Genomic DNA, 20,597 nt, shown 5'->3' with positions numbered 1-20,597 from the left:
AAGGTAGCTATGGCTGACTTATGTACAAGAATAGTGTTATATGAAAGACCTTCCTTATTGTATAAGTGACCCAGGTATCTAGCCACTTCAATCGGCTCGGGGGTATTATAGCTTATCGTGTTGGCCATGCACCATGTCTTTCATTTGTCCCATGCCGGTCTATAAGTCTTCAAAATGGATGGTCGCCAGCCAGAAGTGAGAAGTGATCTGTCCTCTACCGACCAGCTAGAAACTAACTCTGCCCACCCAAAATTATCCATAACTGGAGTGATAGGTCCCGGACTTGTGGAGGTGGATGGTTTATCACTGTATCCACTAGAAATGACTCCAAGTGCGGGATCGGGTAGGGGGGTTCCAGTGATCTCTGCTGTAGGTCTGCGCTCCAAAAACACTTCTTCCACCATGGGGCCACTAGTAAATATTTTCCCCTTGCCATGTTCAGGTGTGCCAATACTTGTGGAATTAGATTCGGTGGCGGGAATATCCAGGCTAGTTTGAAGTCCCACTGTCGACTGAAGGCATCGTGGAACAGTGCAAGAGCATCGTTCGGATTTCGTGAGACATAGGTTGCGACAACATGGGCTGTGTTGGACGCGAACAGGTCTACGTCTGGGAGTCCCCATCTTTGAAATAGGGGAGCTGTAGCGTATGTACGATATAAAATTGGTATAGTACGCCCAAAATACTATAATTTTGAATATCGTACCATAATTGAATATAAAAGGACTATAATTTCGGATTTGCCATTTCGCAATCGAGTCGTCTTTGAAAATTTGGAAACCTGCGGCCCGCGGCGAAATATTTTTCCTAAAAAAACGAGCCGACTATGAAAAATCGGGAACCTGCGGCCCGCGGTGAAATATTTACACATTCTACTAAATTCTCCGTTATTTTTTTCTGAGAAACAAAAAACCTATACATTTTCAACTGATGACAACGCGTACTATATTTTATCCCCAAATACTATAATTTTGGAGGCTCTGTACTATAATTCCACTTTCAAAATATGGCAACACTGATGCTTACCAATGCTAATGGTCAACTGTCAAAATAAGCGACCTAAAGAAGGTGTCATAATAATTATTATGACAAAAGTGTAAAAGATTATAATATTTCTTGACAATATATTATGACAGACCATTATCGCATAATCGAATAACATTGTTATAAGCGCTGAAAATGTCATCTTCCGAGGAGGATTACATGTCTGAAACTTTCTTGACGAAATGGTAGGAGGAATTATTGGATTTAAGTCTGCGTTTATAAAATTAAATAGTTCTGTTGTAGATACACTATTAGAAGCGAAATATTATATAATATTAGGTACCTACATAATATATTAAGATTTAATCATTTGTATTCAATGTATGTAGTGAAGTTAAAACCGTGGGGTAGCAACCACATACATATGAATCTAAAATGAGAAGAAGAGTATTTATAAAACTACCCACAATTATAAACTATTGTAAAAAAGGTACCTGTACAATAGTAACATATTTATCAATTATCATCTTTCTATCTCAGTGCATCGGGAAAGAATGACATGATACCCGGTCTTATCAAAAATGCATCAGAGAAACGAGCACACTTGATTTTAAAGAGGAAAAACGAGAGTCAAGATGCTCATAGGAAAAAGCATCTACCTGTCAGAGTAGTTGAGGCTGCAAAACGGGAAGAAGGCCTTCAAAAATCAATCGGAAGTGATAACAAAGGATTTGCATTACTTCAAAAAATGGGCTATAAACCTGGTCTAGGCATTGGATTAAAAGGTATTCATATTATAAACGTAGAGTATTATTAGAAAAGATAAATTACTATTTTCGCTATCGTAAGATATTTTGTTGATTAGGAATACTTAACATCAATGGTCTTGCGTTGCACATTATAAAGGGCGGCGAACTTAGAGAGCAGTAGCGGTTTTCCGTAGCCGATGCTGTCACTTCATTGGAAAGTATCGATATCTTAGGTTATCCACTCACGCAGAAACTAAAATCTGACGAACTGTTTGGTGATGAAACTCATAAACTGGCCAGTTGATGACGGTCACACACGGTGCTACTGAAACCTAATAATCTCATAACCTCAAACTCATTGTCTTTCCTACTTCATTCTAAGCTTTTTCCGTAATATCTTTAAGGGAATATTCTGGCAGCCTGTAATTATACAGGCAAGAGTATTTCTCAACATCTGACACATATTTTAAATTAAAAATCGGGTCGCCCATCTTTAACTTTTGACGTCTTGACTTGTTTAGTTCAGTTCAGTGCTACCAATTTTGGTAAGAAAATATGATTTTTCATCGAATCTACCGATATTGGTACCACTGTTTTATGGGTGACTGGGAGACTAGCATGTCGCGTCTCTTCGGTTTTGGTCGCGGACGTTTTGAAACAGAGACTCCAGTCTTGCCGTCAGCGAGCCGCCATTGAAATACATTAGCTAGATACTGGAGTTTCAGTCTTGGCAGGTAGGCTTTAAATAATCGCTTAGTATTGAATCTTCGCCACTGCTATGCACAGGGCCCTTAAGATTTACCACTTTCACTCATTGCTACTAACTTTATGAAAAGTTTTTTGGTCATTCAATCCAAATATATCCTTGTATGTGGAACTGCAGAATTACTTGCCACAATCAAATATTATTAATAACTCAAAAGGTATGACTTGAATTTAAATTATTTTTTAAACATACATGTAAGAGATTCCTCATTATGATTTCTCAGAATAGAAAAGAAAGTAATATACAAAGTGAGACGGAAAATAAAAATTTTAATAAAATAAAACTTGTTTCGAGTAAGAGAGAAAGAAATAATCATATGCTTTTTTAAATATTTATTTTATGCGAATTGCTTGTGTTTGGTATAAAATAATAAAAACCCATTATGAGAATCTCTTGTATTGGGGCACCTTATGGGTTAAGGTTAAACTGTTTTAGCCGGGTCATTATCTTCCATTTCTACAATGCAATCCTATTAAACATTTATAATATAAAAACACTCAGCAGGATTCGTAACTGAGCCCCCGGGATTCGCACCTATGTGCCCTGGCAACTAACCAATACGTGATCTATCTAATTGCGACTTAAGTTAACTAACGGGCTTTACAATACTGCAATACTAATTGCAATACTTTTTGGCAATCGACTTTTGTATTTTAAATCAGAGTATTATAACTACATCAATTACCAACCAGTGTTAGGATCACTCCAAATTTTTGTTATAATGTACTTGCACTTGCTAATAATTTAATAAACTATTTTTTTTATTCAATGGATAATTCACAAGATTTAAGAATGTAAAATTCTTTTATGAACATGCATAATTTGAAAACAAATTTATAACCAAAATTCTATTATGTGTGAGCACAGCACTGCACTGCACAGCAGAACATTGGCGTTAATGACTCTGAAATACTAGACAATGGGGGGGGGGCTTCACTAGGCAGGCAATCTTAGTCTTAAATATGTACCAACTAATAATAGCTCACTTACAAAATAACAATGTTTTAGAGAATGGCACAACAGAACCAATTCAAGTAACTGTTAAATCCGATAGATTTGGTCTCGGTAGGGCTACTGTTTTAAAAGAAATATCAGAATGGAAAGCTAAGAAGAGAGCTGAGAGACTTCTACGGCATGAAAAGGAATGCAGCGTAGATGATTACAGGAAAAGACTGTCGGAAAAAAATAAAGAAAATGTAACTAAATATGATCTGATCAAAAGTCAAAAAATGTGCCAGGAATTAGACATACAAAAAGTAAGTACCCTCCGAGCTGTTGCTTTATAATAATATTTACAGCCTTAAGCAGTGGTTGGCAATCGGCTGCGCAAACATGTTTTTTTTTTGCAACCCATAAATGGTTGACCATACCAACAACACATGTGACCCATATTTTTAACTAATTCAATTAAAAATTTTGTATGGATATGATGATTGAAGAAAATCTATGCCACTTTATCTCTATCTCCAGTTAGATGACAAACACAAAAGGCCACTTTCGTGGGTATTATTGAATACGGGTAACCTCCCGTTGATCACAGGGGATATGTTGTGAACACAGTCAAAATTTTGTGATCAACATTCATTTTAAAAACAAAACATTGTAAAATATGAATACACCTTTTTAATAAACTATACAATATTAATAACAAAATATTTGTCATACATAAATTTAATTAAAAGTACTTAATGTAACTTTGCAATAAACTTAAAAATTACATTCATTTTGTTCCGCATTGCAAAAAATAGTCTACTTACATAATTTACCCCGCTTGGCCTGTCAGCACCAATTATGTAAAAATTGTCGATAACTGTCAAATAACCTGATCGCACTTGTGTGATTCCTGGCAGGTGGCCATGTCAAAATATGTGCGGGAAAAAAATTTAAAATAGATCGCGATATAACAAATTCGCACTCACATATTATAATGAATGATTTTACCTATACTTTCAATAAATTTTATAGTTTTGAACTCTGGACATACTAAAGCATCTAATTTAATAACTAGCGAATTTTGGAATCACAATATAAAAAATTTACGAACAAGCATTTTTTGCCATGAATTTAACAATTATTATTAACTTCTCCACTGACGTTTTAATTTGAATTTGCACCTAAAATTGAAAATGGCTGTAGATAATTTGGCATTTTTTAATTTAGTTTTTCGACCACATGCCGCCCCGCCACTGAAGATAACACATTATTTAATGCTTGTTAATTTTCTTTGCAGGGTATTAAAATTCCGGATGAGCCATGGTTTTGGCCAGAAACTGTAGATAGTGAAAATAGTGAAGACGACGAAGAAGAAATAATAGAAGTACAATTTGAGGTAAAACAGAATTAACATGTTTTTTGTCTAATTTATATTACATATAATTAATTTACTCAAATAATGTGTTATTGGAAAATGTCTCATTGTAAAAATGACAAGTACCCACAGTGGCCTAATTGATGAAGTGACATGACTTTGAAGACATGTGTTCGATCTAACGGCTGGGAAAAACACGTGTTGTATTCAATGTGTTTTATCTAGGTAGGGCAGAGTGAGGCGAGCGAGCATGATTTTGCTCAAAGCAGTATAGCTCCTAATTAATGAAGAAATAAAAAATGATATCTTTTAAAATAGTTAAATTGTATTTATTTGGTCATGTAACTCCATCAAAAAACTGTAGCAAAGACGATGTTTACAAGACTTAATTTACATTAATGTCACAAACGCCAGATGGCTCAGTTGACCCCACCTAGTGGGGTCAACTGAGCCACCCAATGAGGTTAATTGAGCCGGTGGGTGTAGAAAGGCTTTTTTTCATCAGATCAATATAAAATACAAACAAAATCTTTCTTAAATCTTTAATCCAAATTATTAGAAAACAATAGGAACATATAGTTATACTCGTCTGTACTTTTTTCTTCTTTTGGAGATTTTTAGTTTTCTTAGGTCGTGTCTTTTTATCAGATTCAGAGGAACTCGTCAAATAGTTTTCTTCACTGTCTGTTTCTTCGACTTTACTATCTTCTTGCTACCCTTACTTTTCCATTTACTCTGTTCTGCAGAAAGCTGGTCTTTCCCAGGCGTATCTGTTACTCTCAGGTGTACGTTTGTTATGGCTCAAATGACCCCTTCCCCAAATTATTACTAATTTGATTGAGCCACCCAAAGACTATTGAAAATAGATTATGTTTGATACTGTCATCGCATAAACACACTATTTTGAAATCAAAATACATTTACTTGATTGCCGTAACATGTGCTTGAGACCAAAAAGTATGAGGAACTGCTTTTTTTACTTTTGGCGTGAAAATAGTAACATCGCACGTGCACAGTCACATCGAACACCAGACAGCGAGTGACGCAATTGCGGCTTGGCTGCCTACCCCTCCCGCTTCGTTCGGAATCCACCGCTTGTATCTATAATGCAGCGTAAGAGTGGTACTACGGGTGGCGCAGGTGACCCCGTGGCTCAAATGACCCCGCTCAGCCCTATATTTATATAATATACGTTGTCAGATAATTATTTTAGCAAATCGAGATTTTTACGATGTGAAATTAAAAAACCGGGACAACCTAAAAAAATATATACACCAGATCCTTTTTTTGCATGATTTCGAAATAACACGGTTTAAAATAAAACAGACAATTTTTTATTTACACTGATTTTTTGCTTTAACACGGTTTAAAAACGGTCGAAGCCGCGTGGCCACTCATAGTCGGTGCCGCCTGTATAGTAATCACAAAGATGTCGTTCTTTCACTGGCACTACCATTGAGTGGTTTATTTCTTAGCTGGCATCGTAGTTGAATACGTTACCGATATTTTTCGCTAGTCGGTTTTTATTTTGTATCATACCTGATTAGATTTTTTATAGACATTGTTCGGCATCTGTGTTTTATAAGGTCCTACCTACCTACCACTTATCGTTATCATTTATCACATTTTCAGCAGTGGCAGCAGTTATTTAGAATATTTTTCAGTATTCAGAACAGCACACCACTGTTCAAAGAAAATATTAATTGATCTTCATATTAGTGTTACTTAAATGGATTGCTTTGAAATTTGATAGTTTTCATAACATGGTGAGCACCAAATCCCATAAAAGCAATTAGGGTATCAATAAATTTCATTTTATCTGAGGCCGTAAAAAAACTATAAAACAAAATTGCAAAACATATTTTGGAGCATTTTACAAGGGCGGCATTCACAAAACCCACTTGAATGTTTTCAATGCATAGGTACTGTGAATTTTTTTATAATGTATGACATAATGATACACCCCTGTTACAGGCGGGCTTCTCCCGGTGTAAAATAATCATTTAGTAGTCATAAGTCGAAACGTAACCCTGACCTCTAGAAACGGCTTCATAAAACATCTAATCTGATTCCTTGCTCAACTACGTAATTTTTTTTTATTCATAAGTAAATGCCTTCGTCCGGTGTGTGAAAATCATATACTGGGCGGAGGTGTAATTAAGATAAATTTAATTTGATTTAAAAAGTATAAATGATGATGGATGAGAGAGATAATTTTAAGACTAAATATAAGTATTCATATATAATAAATTTTGCCGCGCTTGCCGGCAACTTTAAAATCTCCACGCGCCTGCGCCGGGGTGGTCCTCGTGATTCGTCAAATCAAAAGCATCACGCGATAAAATTTGGCCAATCACGAGGGTCCTTTTTGCTGGACGGTGTGGGTACGGGGAATTTGAAAAAGAAAAAGAAAGTTAGTAAGCGTCCTTTGTAAACCGTGTACGGACCTGCGTAGCTAATTGTAAAAACAAAATATGTAATGGACTATAAAGTAACGTTGTCCAACCAAATATTAAATTATATAACGCTAAGACCGCACGAGAAAGACTTAGTGTTTTATTTAATTTTACCAACATATATAAATCCTTTTTTATCTTTTTTTGTGAATCCGGGGTTCGATGGACACCTGAGCTAGTCGCTGGAACCCCGGGTATCTCAATAACTTATTTATAACTAAAGGCCAGACAGTCCCTGTCTTTAACGGTCAACCCATAAAAAAACACATTAAATTGGTGGACGAATCAGATATCCTCAGTAATTTTGGACCTTGGTAAGACATTTTTGTAAAATTTGAGTTGTCTTTGCTGCCAGCTTGGGTGCGATGGTAATTATTGTAATTAAAATAATCATCTTGCCAATATTACAATGCGATGTGCGGCTTACTTAAAAGAATTCAAATTCGCACATTGCAATTAAAAAGTTCGTGTTACAAAAGTAATGGTTCTTTTTATTTGAGGTAAGTAATGGTGAACCATTTTTATAAAATGCGTGTAGAATATGTTTTTTCATAATTAAATATCGAATAGCTTTTGCGTACCTACCACTACTATAAATACAAATATTGAAAGATTTTTTCTGCTGACCCGTTTTATGTTCCAAAAGTATCATATTGATACCTATTAGTATTACCAAGTAACAATACCGATATTGCGAAAGTACCTACATATCGATAAAAAAGTCATATACTTATTTATTTCTTTAGATATTTAAGTATTTTGAGGATGCTCTGCCCAAACTGGTCTATTTGATTATAAACTATTGACATTGAAGAATTTCATCTTCAAAATACCAGTGGCGTACGGTCTATAGAATACATATGTAGGTGCGAGACATCCCTGGAAATATTCGTTTGAATAATTATAATACCTACTATTATATTAGAATATTATGTATTGCGTAAGCCGTAATTGCATTCTTCTAAAGGCTTTGCAATATAATATTACTTCAGATTTTCACTTATTGAATACGCTTATTATAAATATTACGTTAATATATTTCTTTCTTCTTCTTTGCCCATATCCGCCCCTTAACTGGAGCATATGGACACCACTCGGCGCCTCCAAGAATCCCTGTCGCTCGCCAGTCTTCTTGCTTCGTTCCAGGTCAAACCAGCATCCCGTAGCTCCGCCGTATACACTCTGTAGATTGTATTTAGCGGCATTCCAGGACGCCGGAATCCGGTCGGCTTGAAGAACAGGCAAGCCAGGTTAAAGTTCTCTTCTGGCATCCGCAGCACGTGGCCGAGCCAGGTCCAACGTCGCCTCTTCACTTTCAGCGTGATGAGAGGCTGCTTGGTACGTTCTCTTATCTCCTCGTTGCTCCTAAAGTCATACCACCGCACACCCAGTATTCGTCGCAAACATCTGTTTTCGAAGCTCAGTATACGGTTGCTCTGAGCCTTCGTAAGGTGCCATGATTCGCTACCGTAAAGCAGCACCGTCAGAATGCAAGCGTCGAATAGGCGGCATTTGGTTTTGACCGAGTACAATCGTGAGTCCCAGACATTTCGCATCGAGTTGAATGTTGCTCCAGCCATTCCCATTCGGATAGCGAGCTCTTTCTGCAAAATGCCATCTCCCGTGATGTGTACCCCCAGGTACTTGAAGCTGTCGACGCTCTCGATGTTTTGTCCATCGCTAATCAGAGGGATATCTGGATCAGGACAGGTACTATTGCACAAGACGTTGGTTTTCTTCGCGTTGATTTTCAAACCAACGCGAGAGGAGTTGTTATGCAACCTGTCGATTGTCTCTTGAATGCCCTCGATTGTGTTGTCGAATAGGACAGCATCATCGGCGTATTCCAGGTCGCATAGCTTCACCGTGGGGGTAACAGGTATGCCTCGGTCGGGTGGTATTGACTTCCGTAGTATGAAGTCAAAGAGAATGATAAAGAGAAACGGTGCAAGGACACAACCCTGTCTGACTCCGGTCGTGACCCCGAACTATTCCGTGACAGTGTCTCCAATTCTGACACAGCATTCGCTATTCTCGTGCAGCCTTTTGATTATGGCAATGATCTTGGGAGGGATCCCGTATGCTCCCAGTATCATCCAGAGGGAGGGGCGGTGCGGACTGTCGAAAGCCTTCTCATAATCCACAAAGCAGCAAGCCATCGGACTGTTCAACCCATGGCTCTGCTGGAGAAGACATCGAAGGTTGTGGATTTGGTCTGCACACGCTCGACCAGGTAGAAACCCGGCTTGGTTTTTCCTGAGGACGTGCATTATTGGGTCCCTTATTCTCATCAAAATGATGTTTGCCAAAATCTTTCCCGGAACTCTGAGTAGCGTAATGCCTCGGTAATTGTCGCAGCTTAGAGGGTAACCTTTTTTAAGAAGTGTGATGATTTCACCGTTCACCCAATCCCTTGGGCAGCGCTCTTCTTCCCACACCTTTGTCATCAGATGAAACATAGGGTGCAGGATTGCGCTCAAGCTGTACTTGAGGAATTCAGGATGAATCCCGTCTCCCCCCGGTGCCTTTCCGTTCTTGAGCCTTTTCACAGCCGATTTTATCTCGGTGTGCGTGGGCGGGCAATCGGAAATGTCAGTCGCTCGGGGAATGTCCAAAAGTAAAGCTTCCGCAGATATGTCAAACGGATCCAAAGGGGGTGGGCGGTTCAGCACTCCGCAGAAATGATTCTTCCAAATCTTCTTGACGCATTCTGCGTCAGACTCTATTGCTCCACTGGGACCACGAATGGCTCCGGGAGTCGGTGGTCGCCTGCCGCAGACTTCATGGGTGATTCGGAAGAGTTTCCTGGTGTCATTTCTGCTTGCTGCCTCCTCTGCCGCTTCAATTTGCCGGTTCATAAAATTGCGCTTGTCCGACCGCACGGATCGTTTGACTACCCTGTCTTGGGTTTGGTAGTCAGTCCGGCGGTCCTCGGATCGGTCGGGGTCTGTCTCCTCGTCTCTCAGGGCTTTCAGCCTGGCTCGTTCACCAATTTCAACCCACGTTTCGTCAGACATCCACTATGGCTGCTCACTCCTTCTGGTACCAAGGACGGTACGAGCCGACGACACAATCGCACTCTTTATGAGGCTCCAATCCGCCTCAATGAGGTCGGATTCAGATTTGTGCCGCTCGTAGATACGATCTACACTATCTTGTACAGCAGTTTCGAAGTCGTTATAATATATTTAGATGTAGAATATTCCAGAGCTACTAATCCGCAATGCCACACACTATATTACTCACCATGATTAAATCAGTTATAGTAGATAAAATGCAGGTTACAGACCTACAAACTTATCTGAAGAATGGGATGGGGGAACCACTGTCGAAAACCACCCAATCAAAACTCGTAGCTGGACAAAATCTGACATTCAAATGAAATTTTCAAAATGGCATCCTATGGTAGTTCGTAGTTCCATTTTTGGCCATTCTACAGGTAAGTTTGTAGGTGTGTAACGTTAATTATAAAAAAGTCACCGCTGTCCCATTTAATACATTGGACATTAAAGACGCGCCGATTAGGTGGCCATTCGATGTAATTAGCATGCTATTTAAATGTGGTAATTAAAAAGTAATTATCTAGTCAGCAGTCATATGTATTGACATAACACTTTATATGAATGGTCTATATTTCTTCGTTCTTTTTCCATATTTATTTCATAATTTTGATGATATTCAACTGATTTTATCCTAACGGACATTTTCAATTGAATGAGAGTACAAAATATAGGTACATATCGACGGCCCCAGGAAAAACCGGTGTAAGTCTGAAAATAGCGTTTGAGGTTTTATTCACTTTTCATAATATTTAATTTTTTATGCATGTCCTGTAAAAATTTCAGGTCTCTAGCATAAAAATTGACGAAGTAAGGTTTTTGACAATGGTGCTCTATATCTACATATCGCATTTACCAAATTTGTGTTCCCAGAAATATCCGAGGAGTATAGTCATACCTCGATAACAAAAGTGCACTGCGCTTTATTTTACGAATAAGAAGGTTGTTATACTTGCTATAACATTCTTTTACGGAGATCTAAATATACGGCATGGTTTATATTGACGTATCACATTAATTTAAAAAAACATATTGGTTTATCTCCGAAAAATATTGGTATTTGCAGTAAGTATTTGCATTATTAGTTTAAAAGTTAGTCAATATTATTGTGTCAGAATGTTAAATTATTATATTATTTAATATAAAACAAATACCGAAAAGAAACGGAATTAATTTTTACTTACATAACTACTTTAAAAAACTACTCAGTAATTAATATTATCTTAAAATTTTAAATACTTATATTAATTTTGAATCGGTTATTTAAATTAATTCACTGCATGATAAAGACCTCTTCAAGCTCCCTCTAACTCTTTTCGGTTGATTACTCTCCCACATAGATACCCAACAAAACAATGAAGTAATGTTTAAATTTGAAAATATTATATTATTCAATGGAAAGCAAATATCATATATAAAACGTTATTTATATATATTTAATTACTTTGCAGTTACTTACTTTACTTAAAATTAGTTTGTAATATTCTAATATATAAATTTAATTTACATAAATACCCAGTAGAAAAAGACATATTTTAATTAAATATTACTATCACTATAAAAACAAATAGTTTGCACCTAAAATATTATGTTTTAACTTCAAAATATTATTTTATTATTAGTAGAAAATGACATGTTTTGATTAAATTAATCTTGCATCAAGATAATACAAAATCACTATTATCATGCTTCAGTTTGAAAACATTACTAATTGCAGACTATTTTTTATGATCCAATCAAGTTAAACAATCGTTTCCATTGCATTTTGAAATGGCATTTATCAACGGCTGGCTTTGAAAATATTAAAATAAAAAAGTCGGCTATACATCATAAATACGTGGGTCAACGTGTTCTTAGTATTTTTGAAAATATAAAAGGGTACTCATGTATATTATGCATAATTTTGTATTTTGAATATTCCTCGAAGACAAAAATACCCCAAGTGATTATATTATTTTATTACATGCCATTCGCCGAAAAGGATTAGCGGCAAGGTTTTTTGAAGAAAATATGTAGTTACCCATTGTTTGCAGCATAATTGAATGTAAAAATAAAACTATAATGGTCAATATCGTAGTATATTCTTGGGTTTTCACCGTGTCTCCTTCTTCTTTACTCAACGTTTCGGGCTCGTTCCAGAGGCCATTATCAAGAGATGTCGAGTTATTATCTTTATCGAGTAAAGAAGGAAGAAGGAGACACGGTGAAAACCCAAGAATATACTACGATAAAAAACAACCGTGAAAATTTTATGCTTACCTAAGTAGATATATTTTGGAAAAAGGATGAAGTAAAGTAAACAAAATGATGTGTAGGTATTTTGAAAACAAACCCATCGCTGGTGATTGAGAATTTTTAATATTACCTATTAATTAAAGACATATATTATAATCTTAGCATTGGTGAGTGGTGACATAATTTTCGATGTTAGTTAAATTTGTTCAAAATAAATATACAGTGTTGCTTTTAACTAACAATAACATTTCTATTATATTTTCATCACAATTTGACATGGTTTATTTGAGTTTTAACACTATAGATACATAAATATTATGTATCTGTAGTTTGTGAAAAACTCAAATAAACCATGTCAAATGGTGATATCGTACACGGTATTTCGTAGATTTTAATTAAAATATCAATTGGATTTGAAAAGTCTGTAATGGTAAGTGGGTACTTAAATTCATATACTTACCTCCTATTCACCTATTGACTATGATTTTTATAAATTATGAAAACCACTTTAAATAGTAACTACCTAATTATTATTTCATCCAATTTAAATCGGTCTGAATTATACATTTTATAAAACTATCAAAATAAATAAAATAAATAGTTATGAATGGACAACTAATATAGTAAACTGTGTTTCTTTGAGAAAATTTGTATTAAAACTCTATGCAATCGATTAGATAACAATATAACATTTCAAGAACATACTACCTACTTGAATGCAAATTATTTCATTTTTTTCAGTTTATAAAAAAATGCAAATGCACACCAACAAAATAAATTTGATTAAGTATTTAAATTTGAGAGCGTTGGTACACATTTATTTCAACCTTTTAAATAAATAATAAAAATCATAAAACCTCATATTATTTAACGTAACTGAGCTCAATTAAGAAATATACTTACTGATGTTTCATGATTTATGTTGACAATAGAATATAATCAATCTATATTTAATTATAATTGACAATAACATTCATATCAACGATAGAGATTAAAAAATACAAACGATAATTAATATGAAATTTTATAATCTAATAAGTAAATGTCCCTACTTGTTTAATTATAGAAAGGTATTATAAAATTAGAGGCACAAATAAGGACACTCTAAAAAAAAATAGAAGATAGGTACTGACAAAGGAATTTCTCTTGTTTATACAGATACTGTATGAATATCATTTTAGATAGGTACCTAATCAAAATTATCGAATAGGCTTGTAATACAAGCCTAATAATTATATTAAATATAATTTTTTATAAAGATTTCTGATGATGAACAGTTGACTGCGGTCTCATCTGAGAACGAAAGTAATAAATCTCTCTTTCATTAATAATTGTTAGGTATACATAACATTAGTTATTTTGTTAATAAGAAGTCATAATTTTCAAACTAGAAAATCTATATTTTTGCAAATAGTATGATGCTAAGATAGGTATATCTTTGCCAAATGTTCAAGAATATATTCCAGTAGTTGTTTACTACCTACATTATTATGTTCAAACAAGCAAAGCGGTTAGAAATTTATATTATTGTATTAAACCGTACATATTATGTTTTTTCTAAAATGGTAATTACTTATTTAAATAAAATTCATTCCCTCAGAAATACAATGATGCAGTTAAAAGTATATAAGTAATTATTTCCCTAGTTTTCATAATTAAGTAAATTACTATTAATAAATTTAAATTGTCTTATTGATTTACATGGCGATTGACATTATGTTTTTTCAACAGTTTTAATGAAAATTGTGTTGTAAAGAATAAAAGAACATTTCTTTTAGCTATTTTTTAAATCTAATAGTTACCACTGTTATGTACTAATTTCTTATACAACTTCTTTATTATTCCATTATCAACATTTTTTCTGAATGTTTATTGTTTCGTAATGTACATATTCTCATTATTTATAAAAATATCAATAATAATTTACAAAAAAATAAAAAAAATCATACTTAAATACTAAAACTCCGTATAAAAAAATATATATGTCAATATATCCCCATACTCTTTGTTAAAACTTTATAGACACGCTGTATTATTTCGAGTTAAACATTGCGCAATGATGGTTCTTCCGTAAATGAGCATTATAAATATAGTTGTACTAAACAAAATCGTATAGAGTAAGAAAAACGCGACGAAAAACAAGGTTCAATCTCAGAGTATAAGTTTGTTATGCAGAGTCTGTAATCTATTTCGTACGCGCAAAAGCATGTTGAATCAAGTCAAAACACCAAGCGCGTAATAAAATTCCAAATAAAAACGATTTTTTGACATTATCTCAGCTGTTTATTAATTAATCACCATTAAATTTTGATAGGAATATAGACCATAAAATTGTGAATTTGATTTACTTAAACAAGATAAGAAAAAACTCACTCATTTTATATGATGAATTTAATAGCGTAAATATTTTAGTTTTTTCGCTCTCCTGAACATTTGTGATTTTAGACTTACACCGGTTTTTCCTGGGGCCGTCGATATTATTGTATAAAAGATCAATTAAGTATAGAGAACGTGGGTTGTTTACTTGAACTAACTTGTTGGTAATATTTGTCCTTATTTATTAAATGACTGATTTATATACATTATGAAATAGCGTAACTTTATCACCGTGAAAAATTTGCTGTGTTTAAAATTCACCTGCCGTAGGTATCAAAAGGTTCCCTACCAATAACAAAAACTTGAAGATGATTTTATTGTTTTCATCGCATCGACCACAACATAAAATTGAATTATTTTCCATACGATAGTATGTATCATCATCAGCTGAAGTATATACCAATATTGTATATAAATTTATGTTTACATTTTAGATTTAATAGAGCAGCCATGATGGCGTGGATTTACTATGTACTAACTACTAATTTATGATACTAACACCGGACGATTGGAAAAAACAATGTGAACACACGATAGATTTGGGAGACGATTATATGGTAAAAGATAGATGTGAGACTATGAGTGACCAAAGTATAGTTTTTAGTGTCGATTTTGATAGCAGTAGTGAAAGTGAATTAGTATTGAGTGATGATGAAGCCAATATGTCTGGTGTAGAATACCTAACATGATGATTGATTTAATCAATTTTTAATGTCGTGTCCTTGGAAATGTACTTTTAAAAGTTGTGTTGATGACCTTATGACGTTATCAATTATTTTAATCTTATTTGTATTTACGGTTAGTTAATTAATTGTCCTTGTATTTTTAAAACGATAAGTAGGTACATATTGTTTTAAAATTTGTGACGTTAAAAAACAAACGTGGCCATCTCCAGTCGATGACTTTTTTGAGATTTTTGGTTGGTATGATTGCTTGTGTTGTTTTATATAATAATATTCAGTTAAGACATGGCTATCTCCTCAATTTCTGCTTCAAAAATTCAAATAAAAGATGTGATTTTTTTCAAACTTAGTCATCTTCATTGATTTTTTATATCAAACGTGGTCACATTCGTCTTGGCCAATAACGACGTAGCACTTTTTCAAAATGGCCAATCATGTCGTGGCATTTTATCAAGATGGCTCCCATCAGCAAAAAGTTTTCTCTGTGTATAAGATGTGCTCTTCAAGTTTTTAAGCGAAATAATTGTCAAAGAATGGAAAATAATCCAAATAAAGTTTGAAATAGTGTCTCCAGATAATGCACGAAAGTTTACCAGATCAAATTATACCATTAAACGTTCAAAGAAGACTGAAAAACGGAGAGTAAATTTTGATTTTCAAACGTTTTACGACATTTAGCATCTTAGAACCTCAGGGCTGTGCCTTGGCTGTTCATATTTTATGTTCAGTTTTAAAGCTGCATAATATCGTGTAAACTGGTTCAGTCATCTTTATTTTTTTATATATTTTTATTCAAAAATATTGTTATATTTGCTTAGTTACCTATTTAATTCTAATATCATAAAACTCAAAATAAATTCATAAACCCAATTATAATTTTCAAATTATTAAGTGTTAGTTGTAAATATGAAATATTGTTGTTTTTTTCGGGTGCCGGACGAAATCCCGAAGGCCGAAATCCCGAAGGCCGAAATCCCGAATGGCCGAAATCCCGAATGGCCGAAATCCCGAAAGCCGAAATCTCGAATGGTCGAAATCTCGAATGGCCGGAATCCCGAAGGCCGAAATCCCGAAAAATAAAAAAATATAAACAGTAATAATTTTAAACCAGCGGCACCCCAATAGGCGGCGCATTTTCTTGAGTATGTAATTTAACAAGATAATTAAAATAGTTATATGAAAACTATTATTAATTATGGAATGAAGCAACAAAATAATTTTCAACCAGCGGCACCCCAATAGGCGGCGCTTTTCCTCGATTGTATAATTTAACAAGATAATTAAAATAGTTATATAAAAACTATTATTAATTATGGAATGAAGCAAAAAAATTATTTTCAACCAGCGGTACCCCAATAGACGGCGCCTTTTCTTGAGTATGTAATTTAACAAGATAATTAAAATAGTTATATGAAAACTATTATTAATTATGGAATGAAGCAACAAAATAATTTGCAAGCGCCGCCTATTGTGGTACCGCTGGTTGAAAATTATTTTGTTGCTTCATTCTATAATTAATAATAGTTTTTAATACTACATTTTTAATTATCTAGTTAAATTATACAATCGAGAAAAAGCGCCCCCTTTTGGGGTGCCGCTGGTTGAACATTATTACTGTTTATATTTTTTTATTTTTCGGGATTTCGGCTTTCGGGATTCCGGCCATTCGGGATTTCGGGATTTCAGCATTCGGGATTTTGGCCGTTCGGGATTTCGGCCATTCGGGATTTTGACATTCGGGATTTCGTCCGGCACCCATTTTAACACAACCCTGTTTGTAAGAATACAAAACAAACCGATCGAATACAAAACAAAACTGTCCCATCTCCAATAGCATTTATTTATTTGCTTCATTCCATAATTAATAATAGTTTTTATATAACTATTTTAATTATCTTGTTAAATTACATACTCTAGAAAAAGCGCCGCCTATTGGGGTACTGCTGGTTGAAAATTATTGTTTTGCTTCATTCCATAATTAATAATAGTTTTTAATACTACTATTTTAATTATCTAGTTACATTATACAATCGAGAAAAAGCGCCGCCTTTTGGGGTGCCGCTGGTTGAACATTATTTTGTTACTTGATTCCATAATTATTAATAGTTTTTATTATAACTATTTTAATTATCTTGTTAAATTACACACTCAAGAAAAAGCGCCGCCTATTGGGGTACCGCTGGTTGAAAATTATTTTTTTGCTTCATTCTATAATTAATAATAGTTTTTAATACTACAGTTTTAATTATCTAGTTAAATTATACAATCGAGAAAAAGCGCCCCCTTTTGGGGTGCCGCTGGTTGAACATTATTTTGTTACTTCATTCCATAATTAATAATAGTTTTTAATACTCCTTTTTTAATTATCTAGATAAATTATACAATCGAGAAAAAGCGCCACCTATTGGGGTACCGCTGGTTGAAAATGAATACTGTTTATATTTTTTTATTTTTCGGGATTTCGGCCTTCGAGATTCCGGCCATTCGGGATTTCGGGATTTTGGCTTTCGGGATTTCGGCATTCGGGATTTCGGCCGTTCGGGATTTCGGCCATTCGGGATTTCGTCCGGCACCCATTTTAACACAACCCTGTTTGTAAGAATACAAAACAAACCGATCGAATACAAAACAAAACTGCCCATCTCCAATAGTATTTATTTCAAACCTGGTCAAATCCAGATGATACAAAACAAACATAGCCATCTCCAACATAAAATCGTAAATATCTTGTTTGTTAAGGATTCGCGATTGTTGAGCATTGTTTAAATCGTATTTATTAAATAAAATATAATCATAAATTGGGAAATTATTAACTATATTATATTATTATATGGGTTCAAATTAACCACAAAAACAAAAAAGTTGATTTACTCAGTTTCACTTGTGATGGAGATGGCCACGTTTGTTTTTTAGCGTCACATTTATAATGTTAGGTGGATATAATTTAATTTATAGAAAATTATTTTCACAGTAGGTACCTATGTGTTTCTACAACAATTTTACTAAAAATACGATATAGAAGATATCATTTGTAAATTATAAAAAAATGTGATTGGGTCATCAATATAATATTGAATATGTTATATCTTTCACTTCTACTTATTTAGTCATAATTTGTGTTCTCCTAATTATTTAATTAATAAATACCTGCAGCAATATTATCAGTTAATATTGGTTCAATGATATATTTCCTTCCAAATTCAATAATTACACTGTTTTAATTTACCTAATTAATGTTGTGGTACAGTACTTACTGATATAACCTCCACTATGCCAAAGCCCCATATTATATGCATATAATTCACTTTTCATTATATTTTTCTTATTTTAGCCAGCCCTGCAACTCCAACTGCTAACCACATATCTGAGAGAATGTTACTTATACTGCATCTGGTGCGGGACATTCTACAATGACTTGAACGACTTTACCTCAAACTGTCCAGGTGTCACACGAGATGCACATTAATACGATCAGGGCAAAATTTTGTTGAAGTGGGTTTCTGACCAACATCAACAGAACCTACTGTAACGCAAATTACCAGCTTTGATGCATACTCCATTGGAAAACCCAGCCTCTTCAGAAAATTGCTTGACTGAAACAAATACATACATACTTCCGGGGTGCAGAAAGTTCTTTTCTCAAATTAGGCAAAGATTTTTGTTGAAATATTTGAAGGGCACACGGCAAAAATAGGCTCATCGACAAAGTGATAATTTTGCAGGAGAGCAAGAAGAATGAAATCGTTATTAGTTGGGAAAATAGGTTTAAGTAAAAGAATTTACATATTAATTTCTCATTTATCTTGAAATATAATAAAAGTGAAAAAAGTAATAAAAACATATCGCTATACATCTGTGCAGTTTTATACACAAACTGAGTTTTTGCTTTGACTACACTTTCTTCCCCTCCATTTATGAAGTGAAGAAATCATTTTGCTAGTTTTATTACCATTCATGAGCATTTTCTCTGTTGAACAAATCTCCCATCCGTTCCTCAGACAAGTTTGTAGGTCTCTAAATTAAGTCACATTCTTGAACTCAATTGCTGCCCACAGACGTACAGTTTTCGAAACAGGTTGAACATGCCAGTTAATACGTAATGGCGGCCATAGTTATCTTTGGTGGATAATCTGCTGCGCCCATAGACGGACAGTTTTCGACCTGCCAGATGTGTGCCAGGTTCAAACTGCAAGCGCCCCCCCTCCCGTGTTTTTGTAAAACCGTTGGAATTTCAACTCACCGAAAGTTCTCGGGTGACGTTAGATGTTGGTAACGTAAAGTAGAATATACCGCGCGATACAACTGCGGCTGGTGTTGCTTGTTATAAAATACAAATTCATTTATTATTAAAAATGTAATAATATTATGTACGCGGAGATCGCAAATATTATATTTTATTTATTTTTACGAGAGTAAAACAAAGTTATAGTTATTTATGTAAACATATTATTTTATACAATATAAATGTTAAAATTTTAGAGAGCATTATAAATATTAAGTTATTGTGAAATTATAGACTAATAACTCAGTACTCAAATTTTATTTATTGTATGCAGTGAATATTACAAATTATTAATTTAAGACGTTCACAACATAAATTAATATACCTAATTGTGAATGACAATGTCGGTAAATCTAAATAAAATTTAAGTATATATTTTAATAATATCATAGTAATTAATTATTATACTGATGATTGATGTAAATATAATTTTGTGGCATGTTTAAATTTATTGTATATATTACCGTTTTCTAAAAATATGACCAAATAGATGATTAATACTGTCCATTAAAGGGAATAATTTATTCAAAAGAAAAGATTATATTTTATATTTACACGAATGTGTAATAATATTCTTTCGGTGAATCGATAAAATACACAATCCACTAGCGAAATCATAATTTATTTTACCAACGTCATAGGTGTGTATTTTATGTCAATTTGTTTCTAATAAAAACAATTATAACCATAATAAATTCA

The 20,597-nt window shown here is 34.0% G+C and overlaps 1 protein-coding gene across 1 annotated transcript; it reads left to right on the top strand.

Moving 5' to 3' along the window:
* Positions 1-1,024: 1,024 nt before the first annotated feature.
* Positions 1,025-19,490, top strand: LOC147065622 (G patch domain-containing protein 11). The gene is made up of 5 exons (XM_085956544.1): positions 1,025-1,229; positions 1,525-1,769; positions 3,508-3,755; positions 4,730-4,828; positions 18,948-19,490. Exons 1-5 carry the CDS (start codon positions 1,180-1,182, stop codon positions 19,080-19,082), a joined length of 777 nt encoding a protein of 258 aa, XP_085812670.1. The 5' UTR covers positions 1,025-1,179; the 3' UTR covers positions 19,083-19,490.
* The last annotated feature ends 1,107 nt before the right edge of the window (positions 19,491-20,597 follow it).

Source organism: Rhyacophila brunnea, unplaced genomic scaffold, assembly GCF_057557595.1.
Source record: "Rhyacophila brunnea isolate RB1 unplaced genomic scaffold, BYU_Rbru_1.0 scaffold_6, whole genome shotgun sequence".
Classification (NCBI taxonomy): Eukaryota; Metazoa; Arthropoda; class Insecta; order Trichoptera; family Rhyacophilidae; genus Rhyacophila; species Rhyacophila brunnea.
This window is presented reverse-complemented; position numbering and strand designations above follow the sequence as displayed.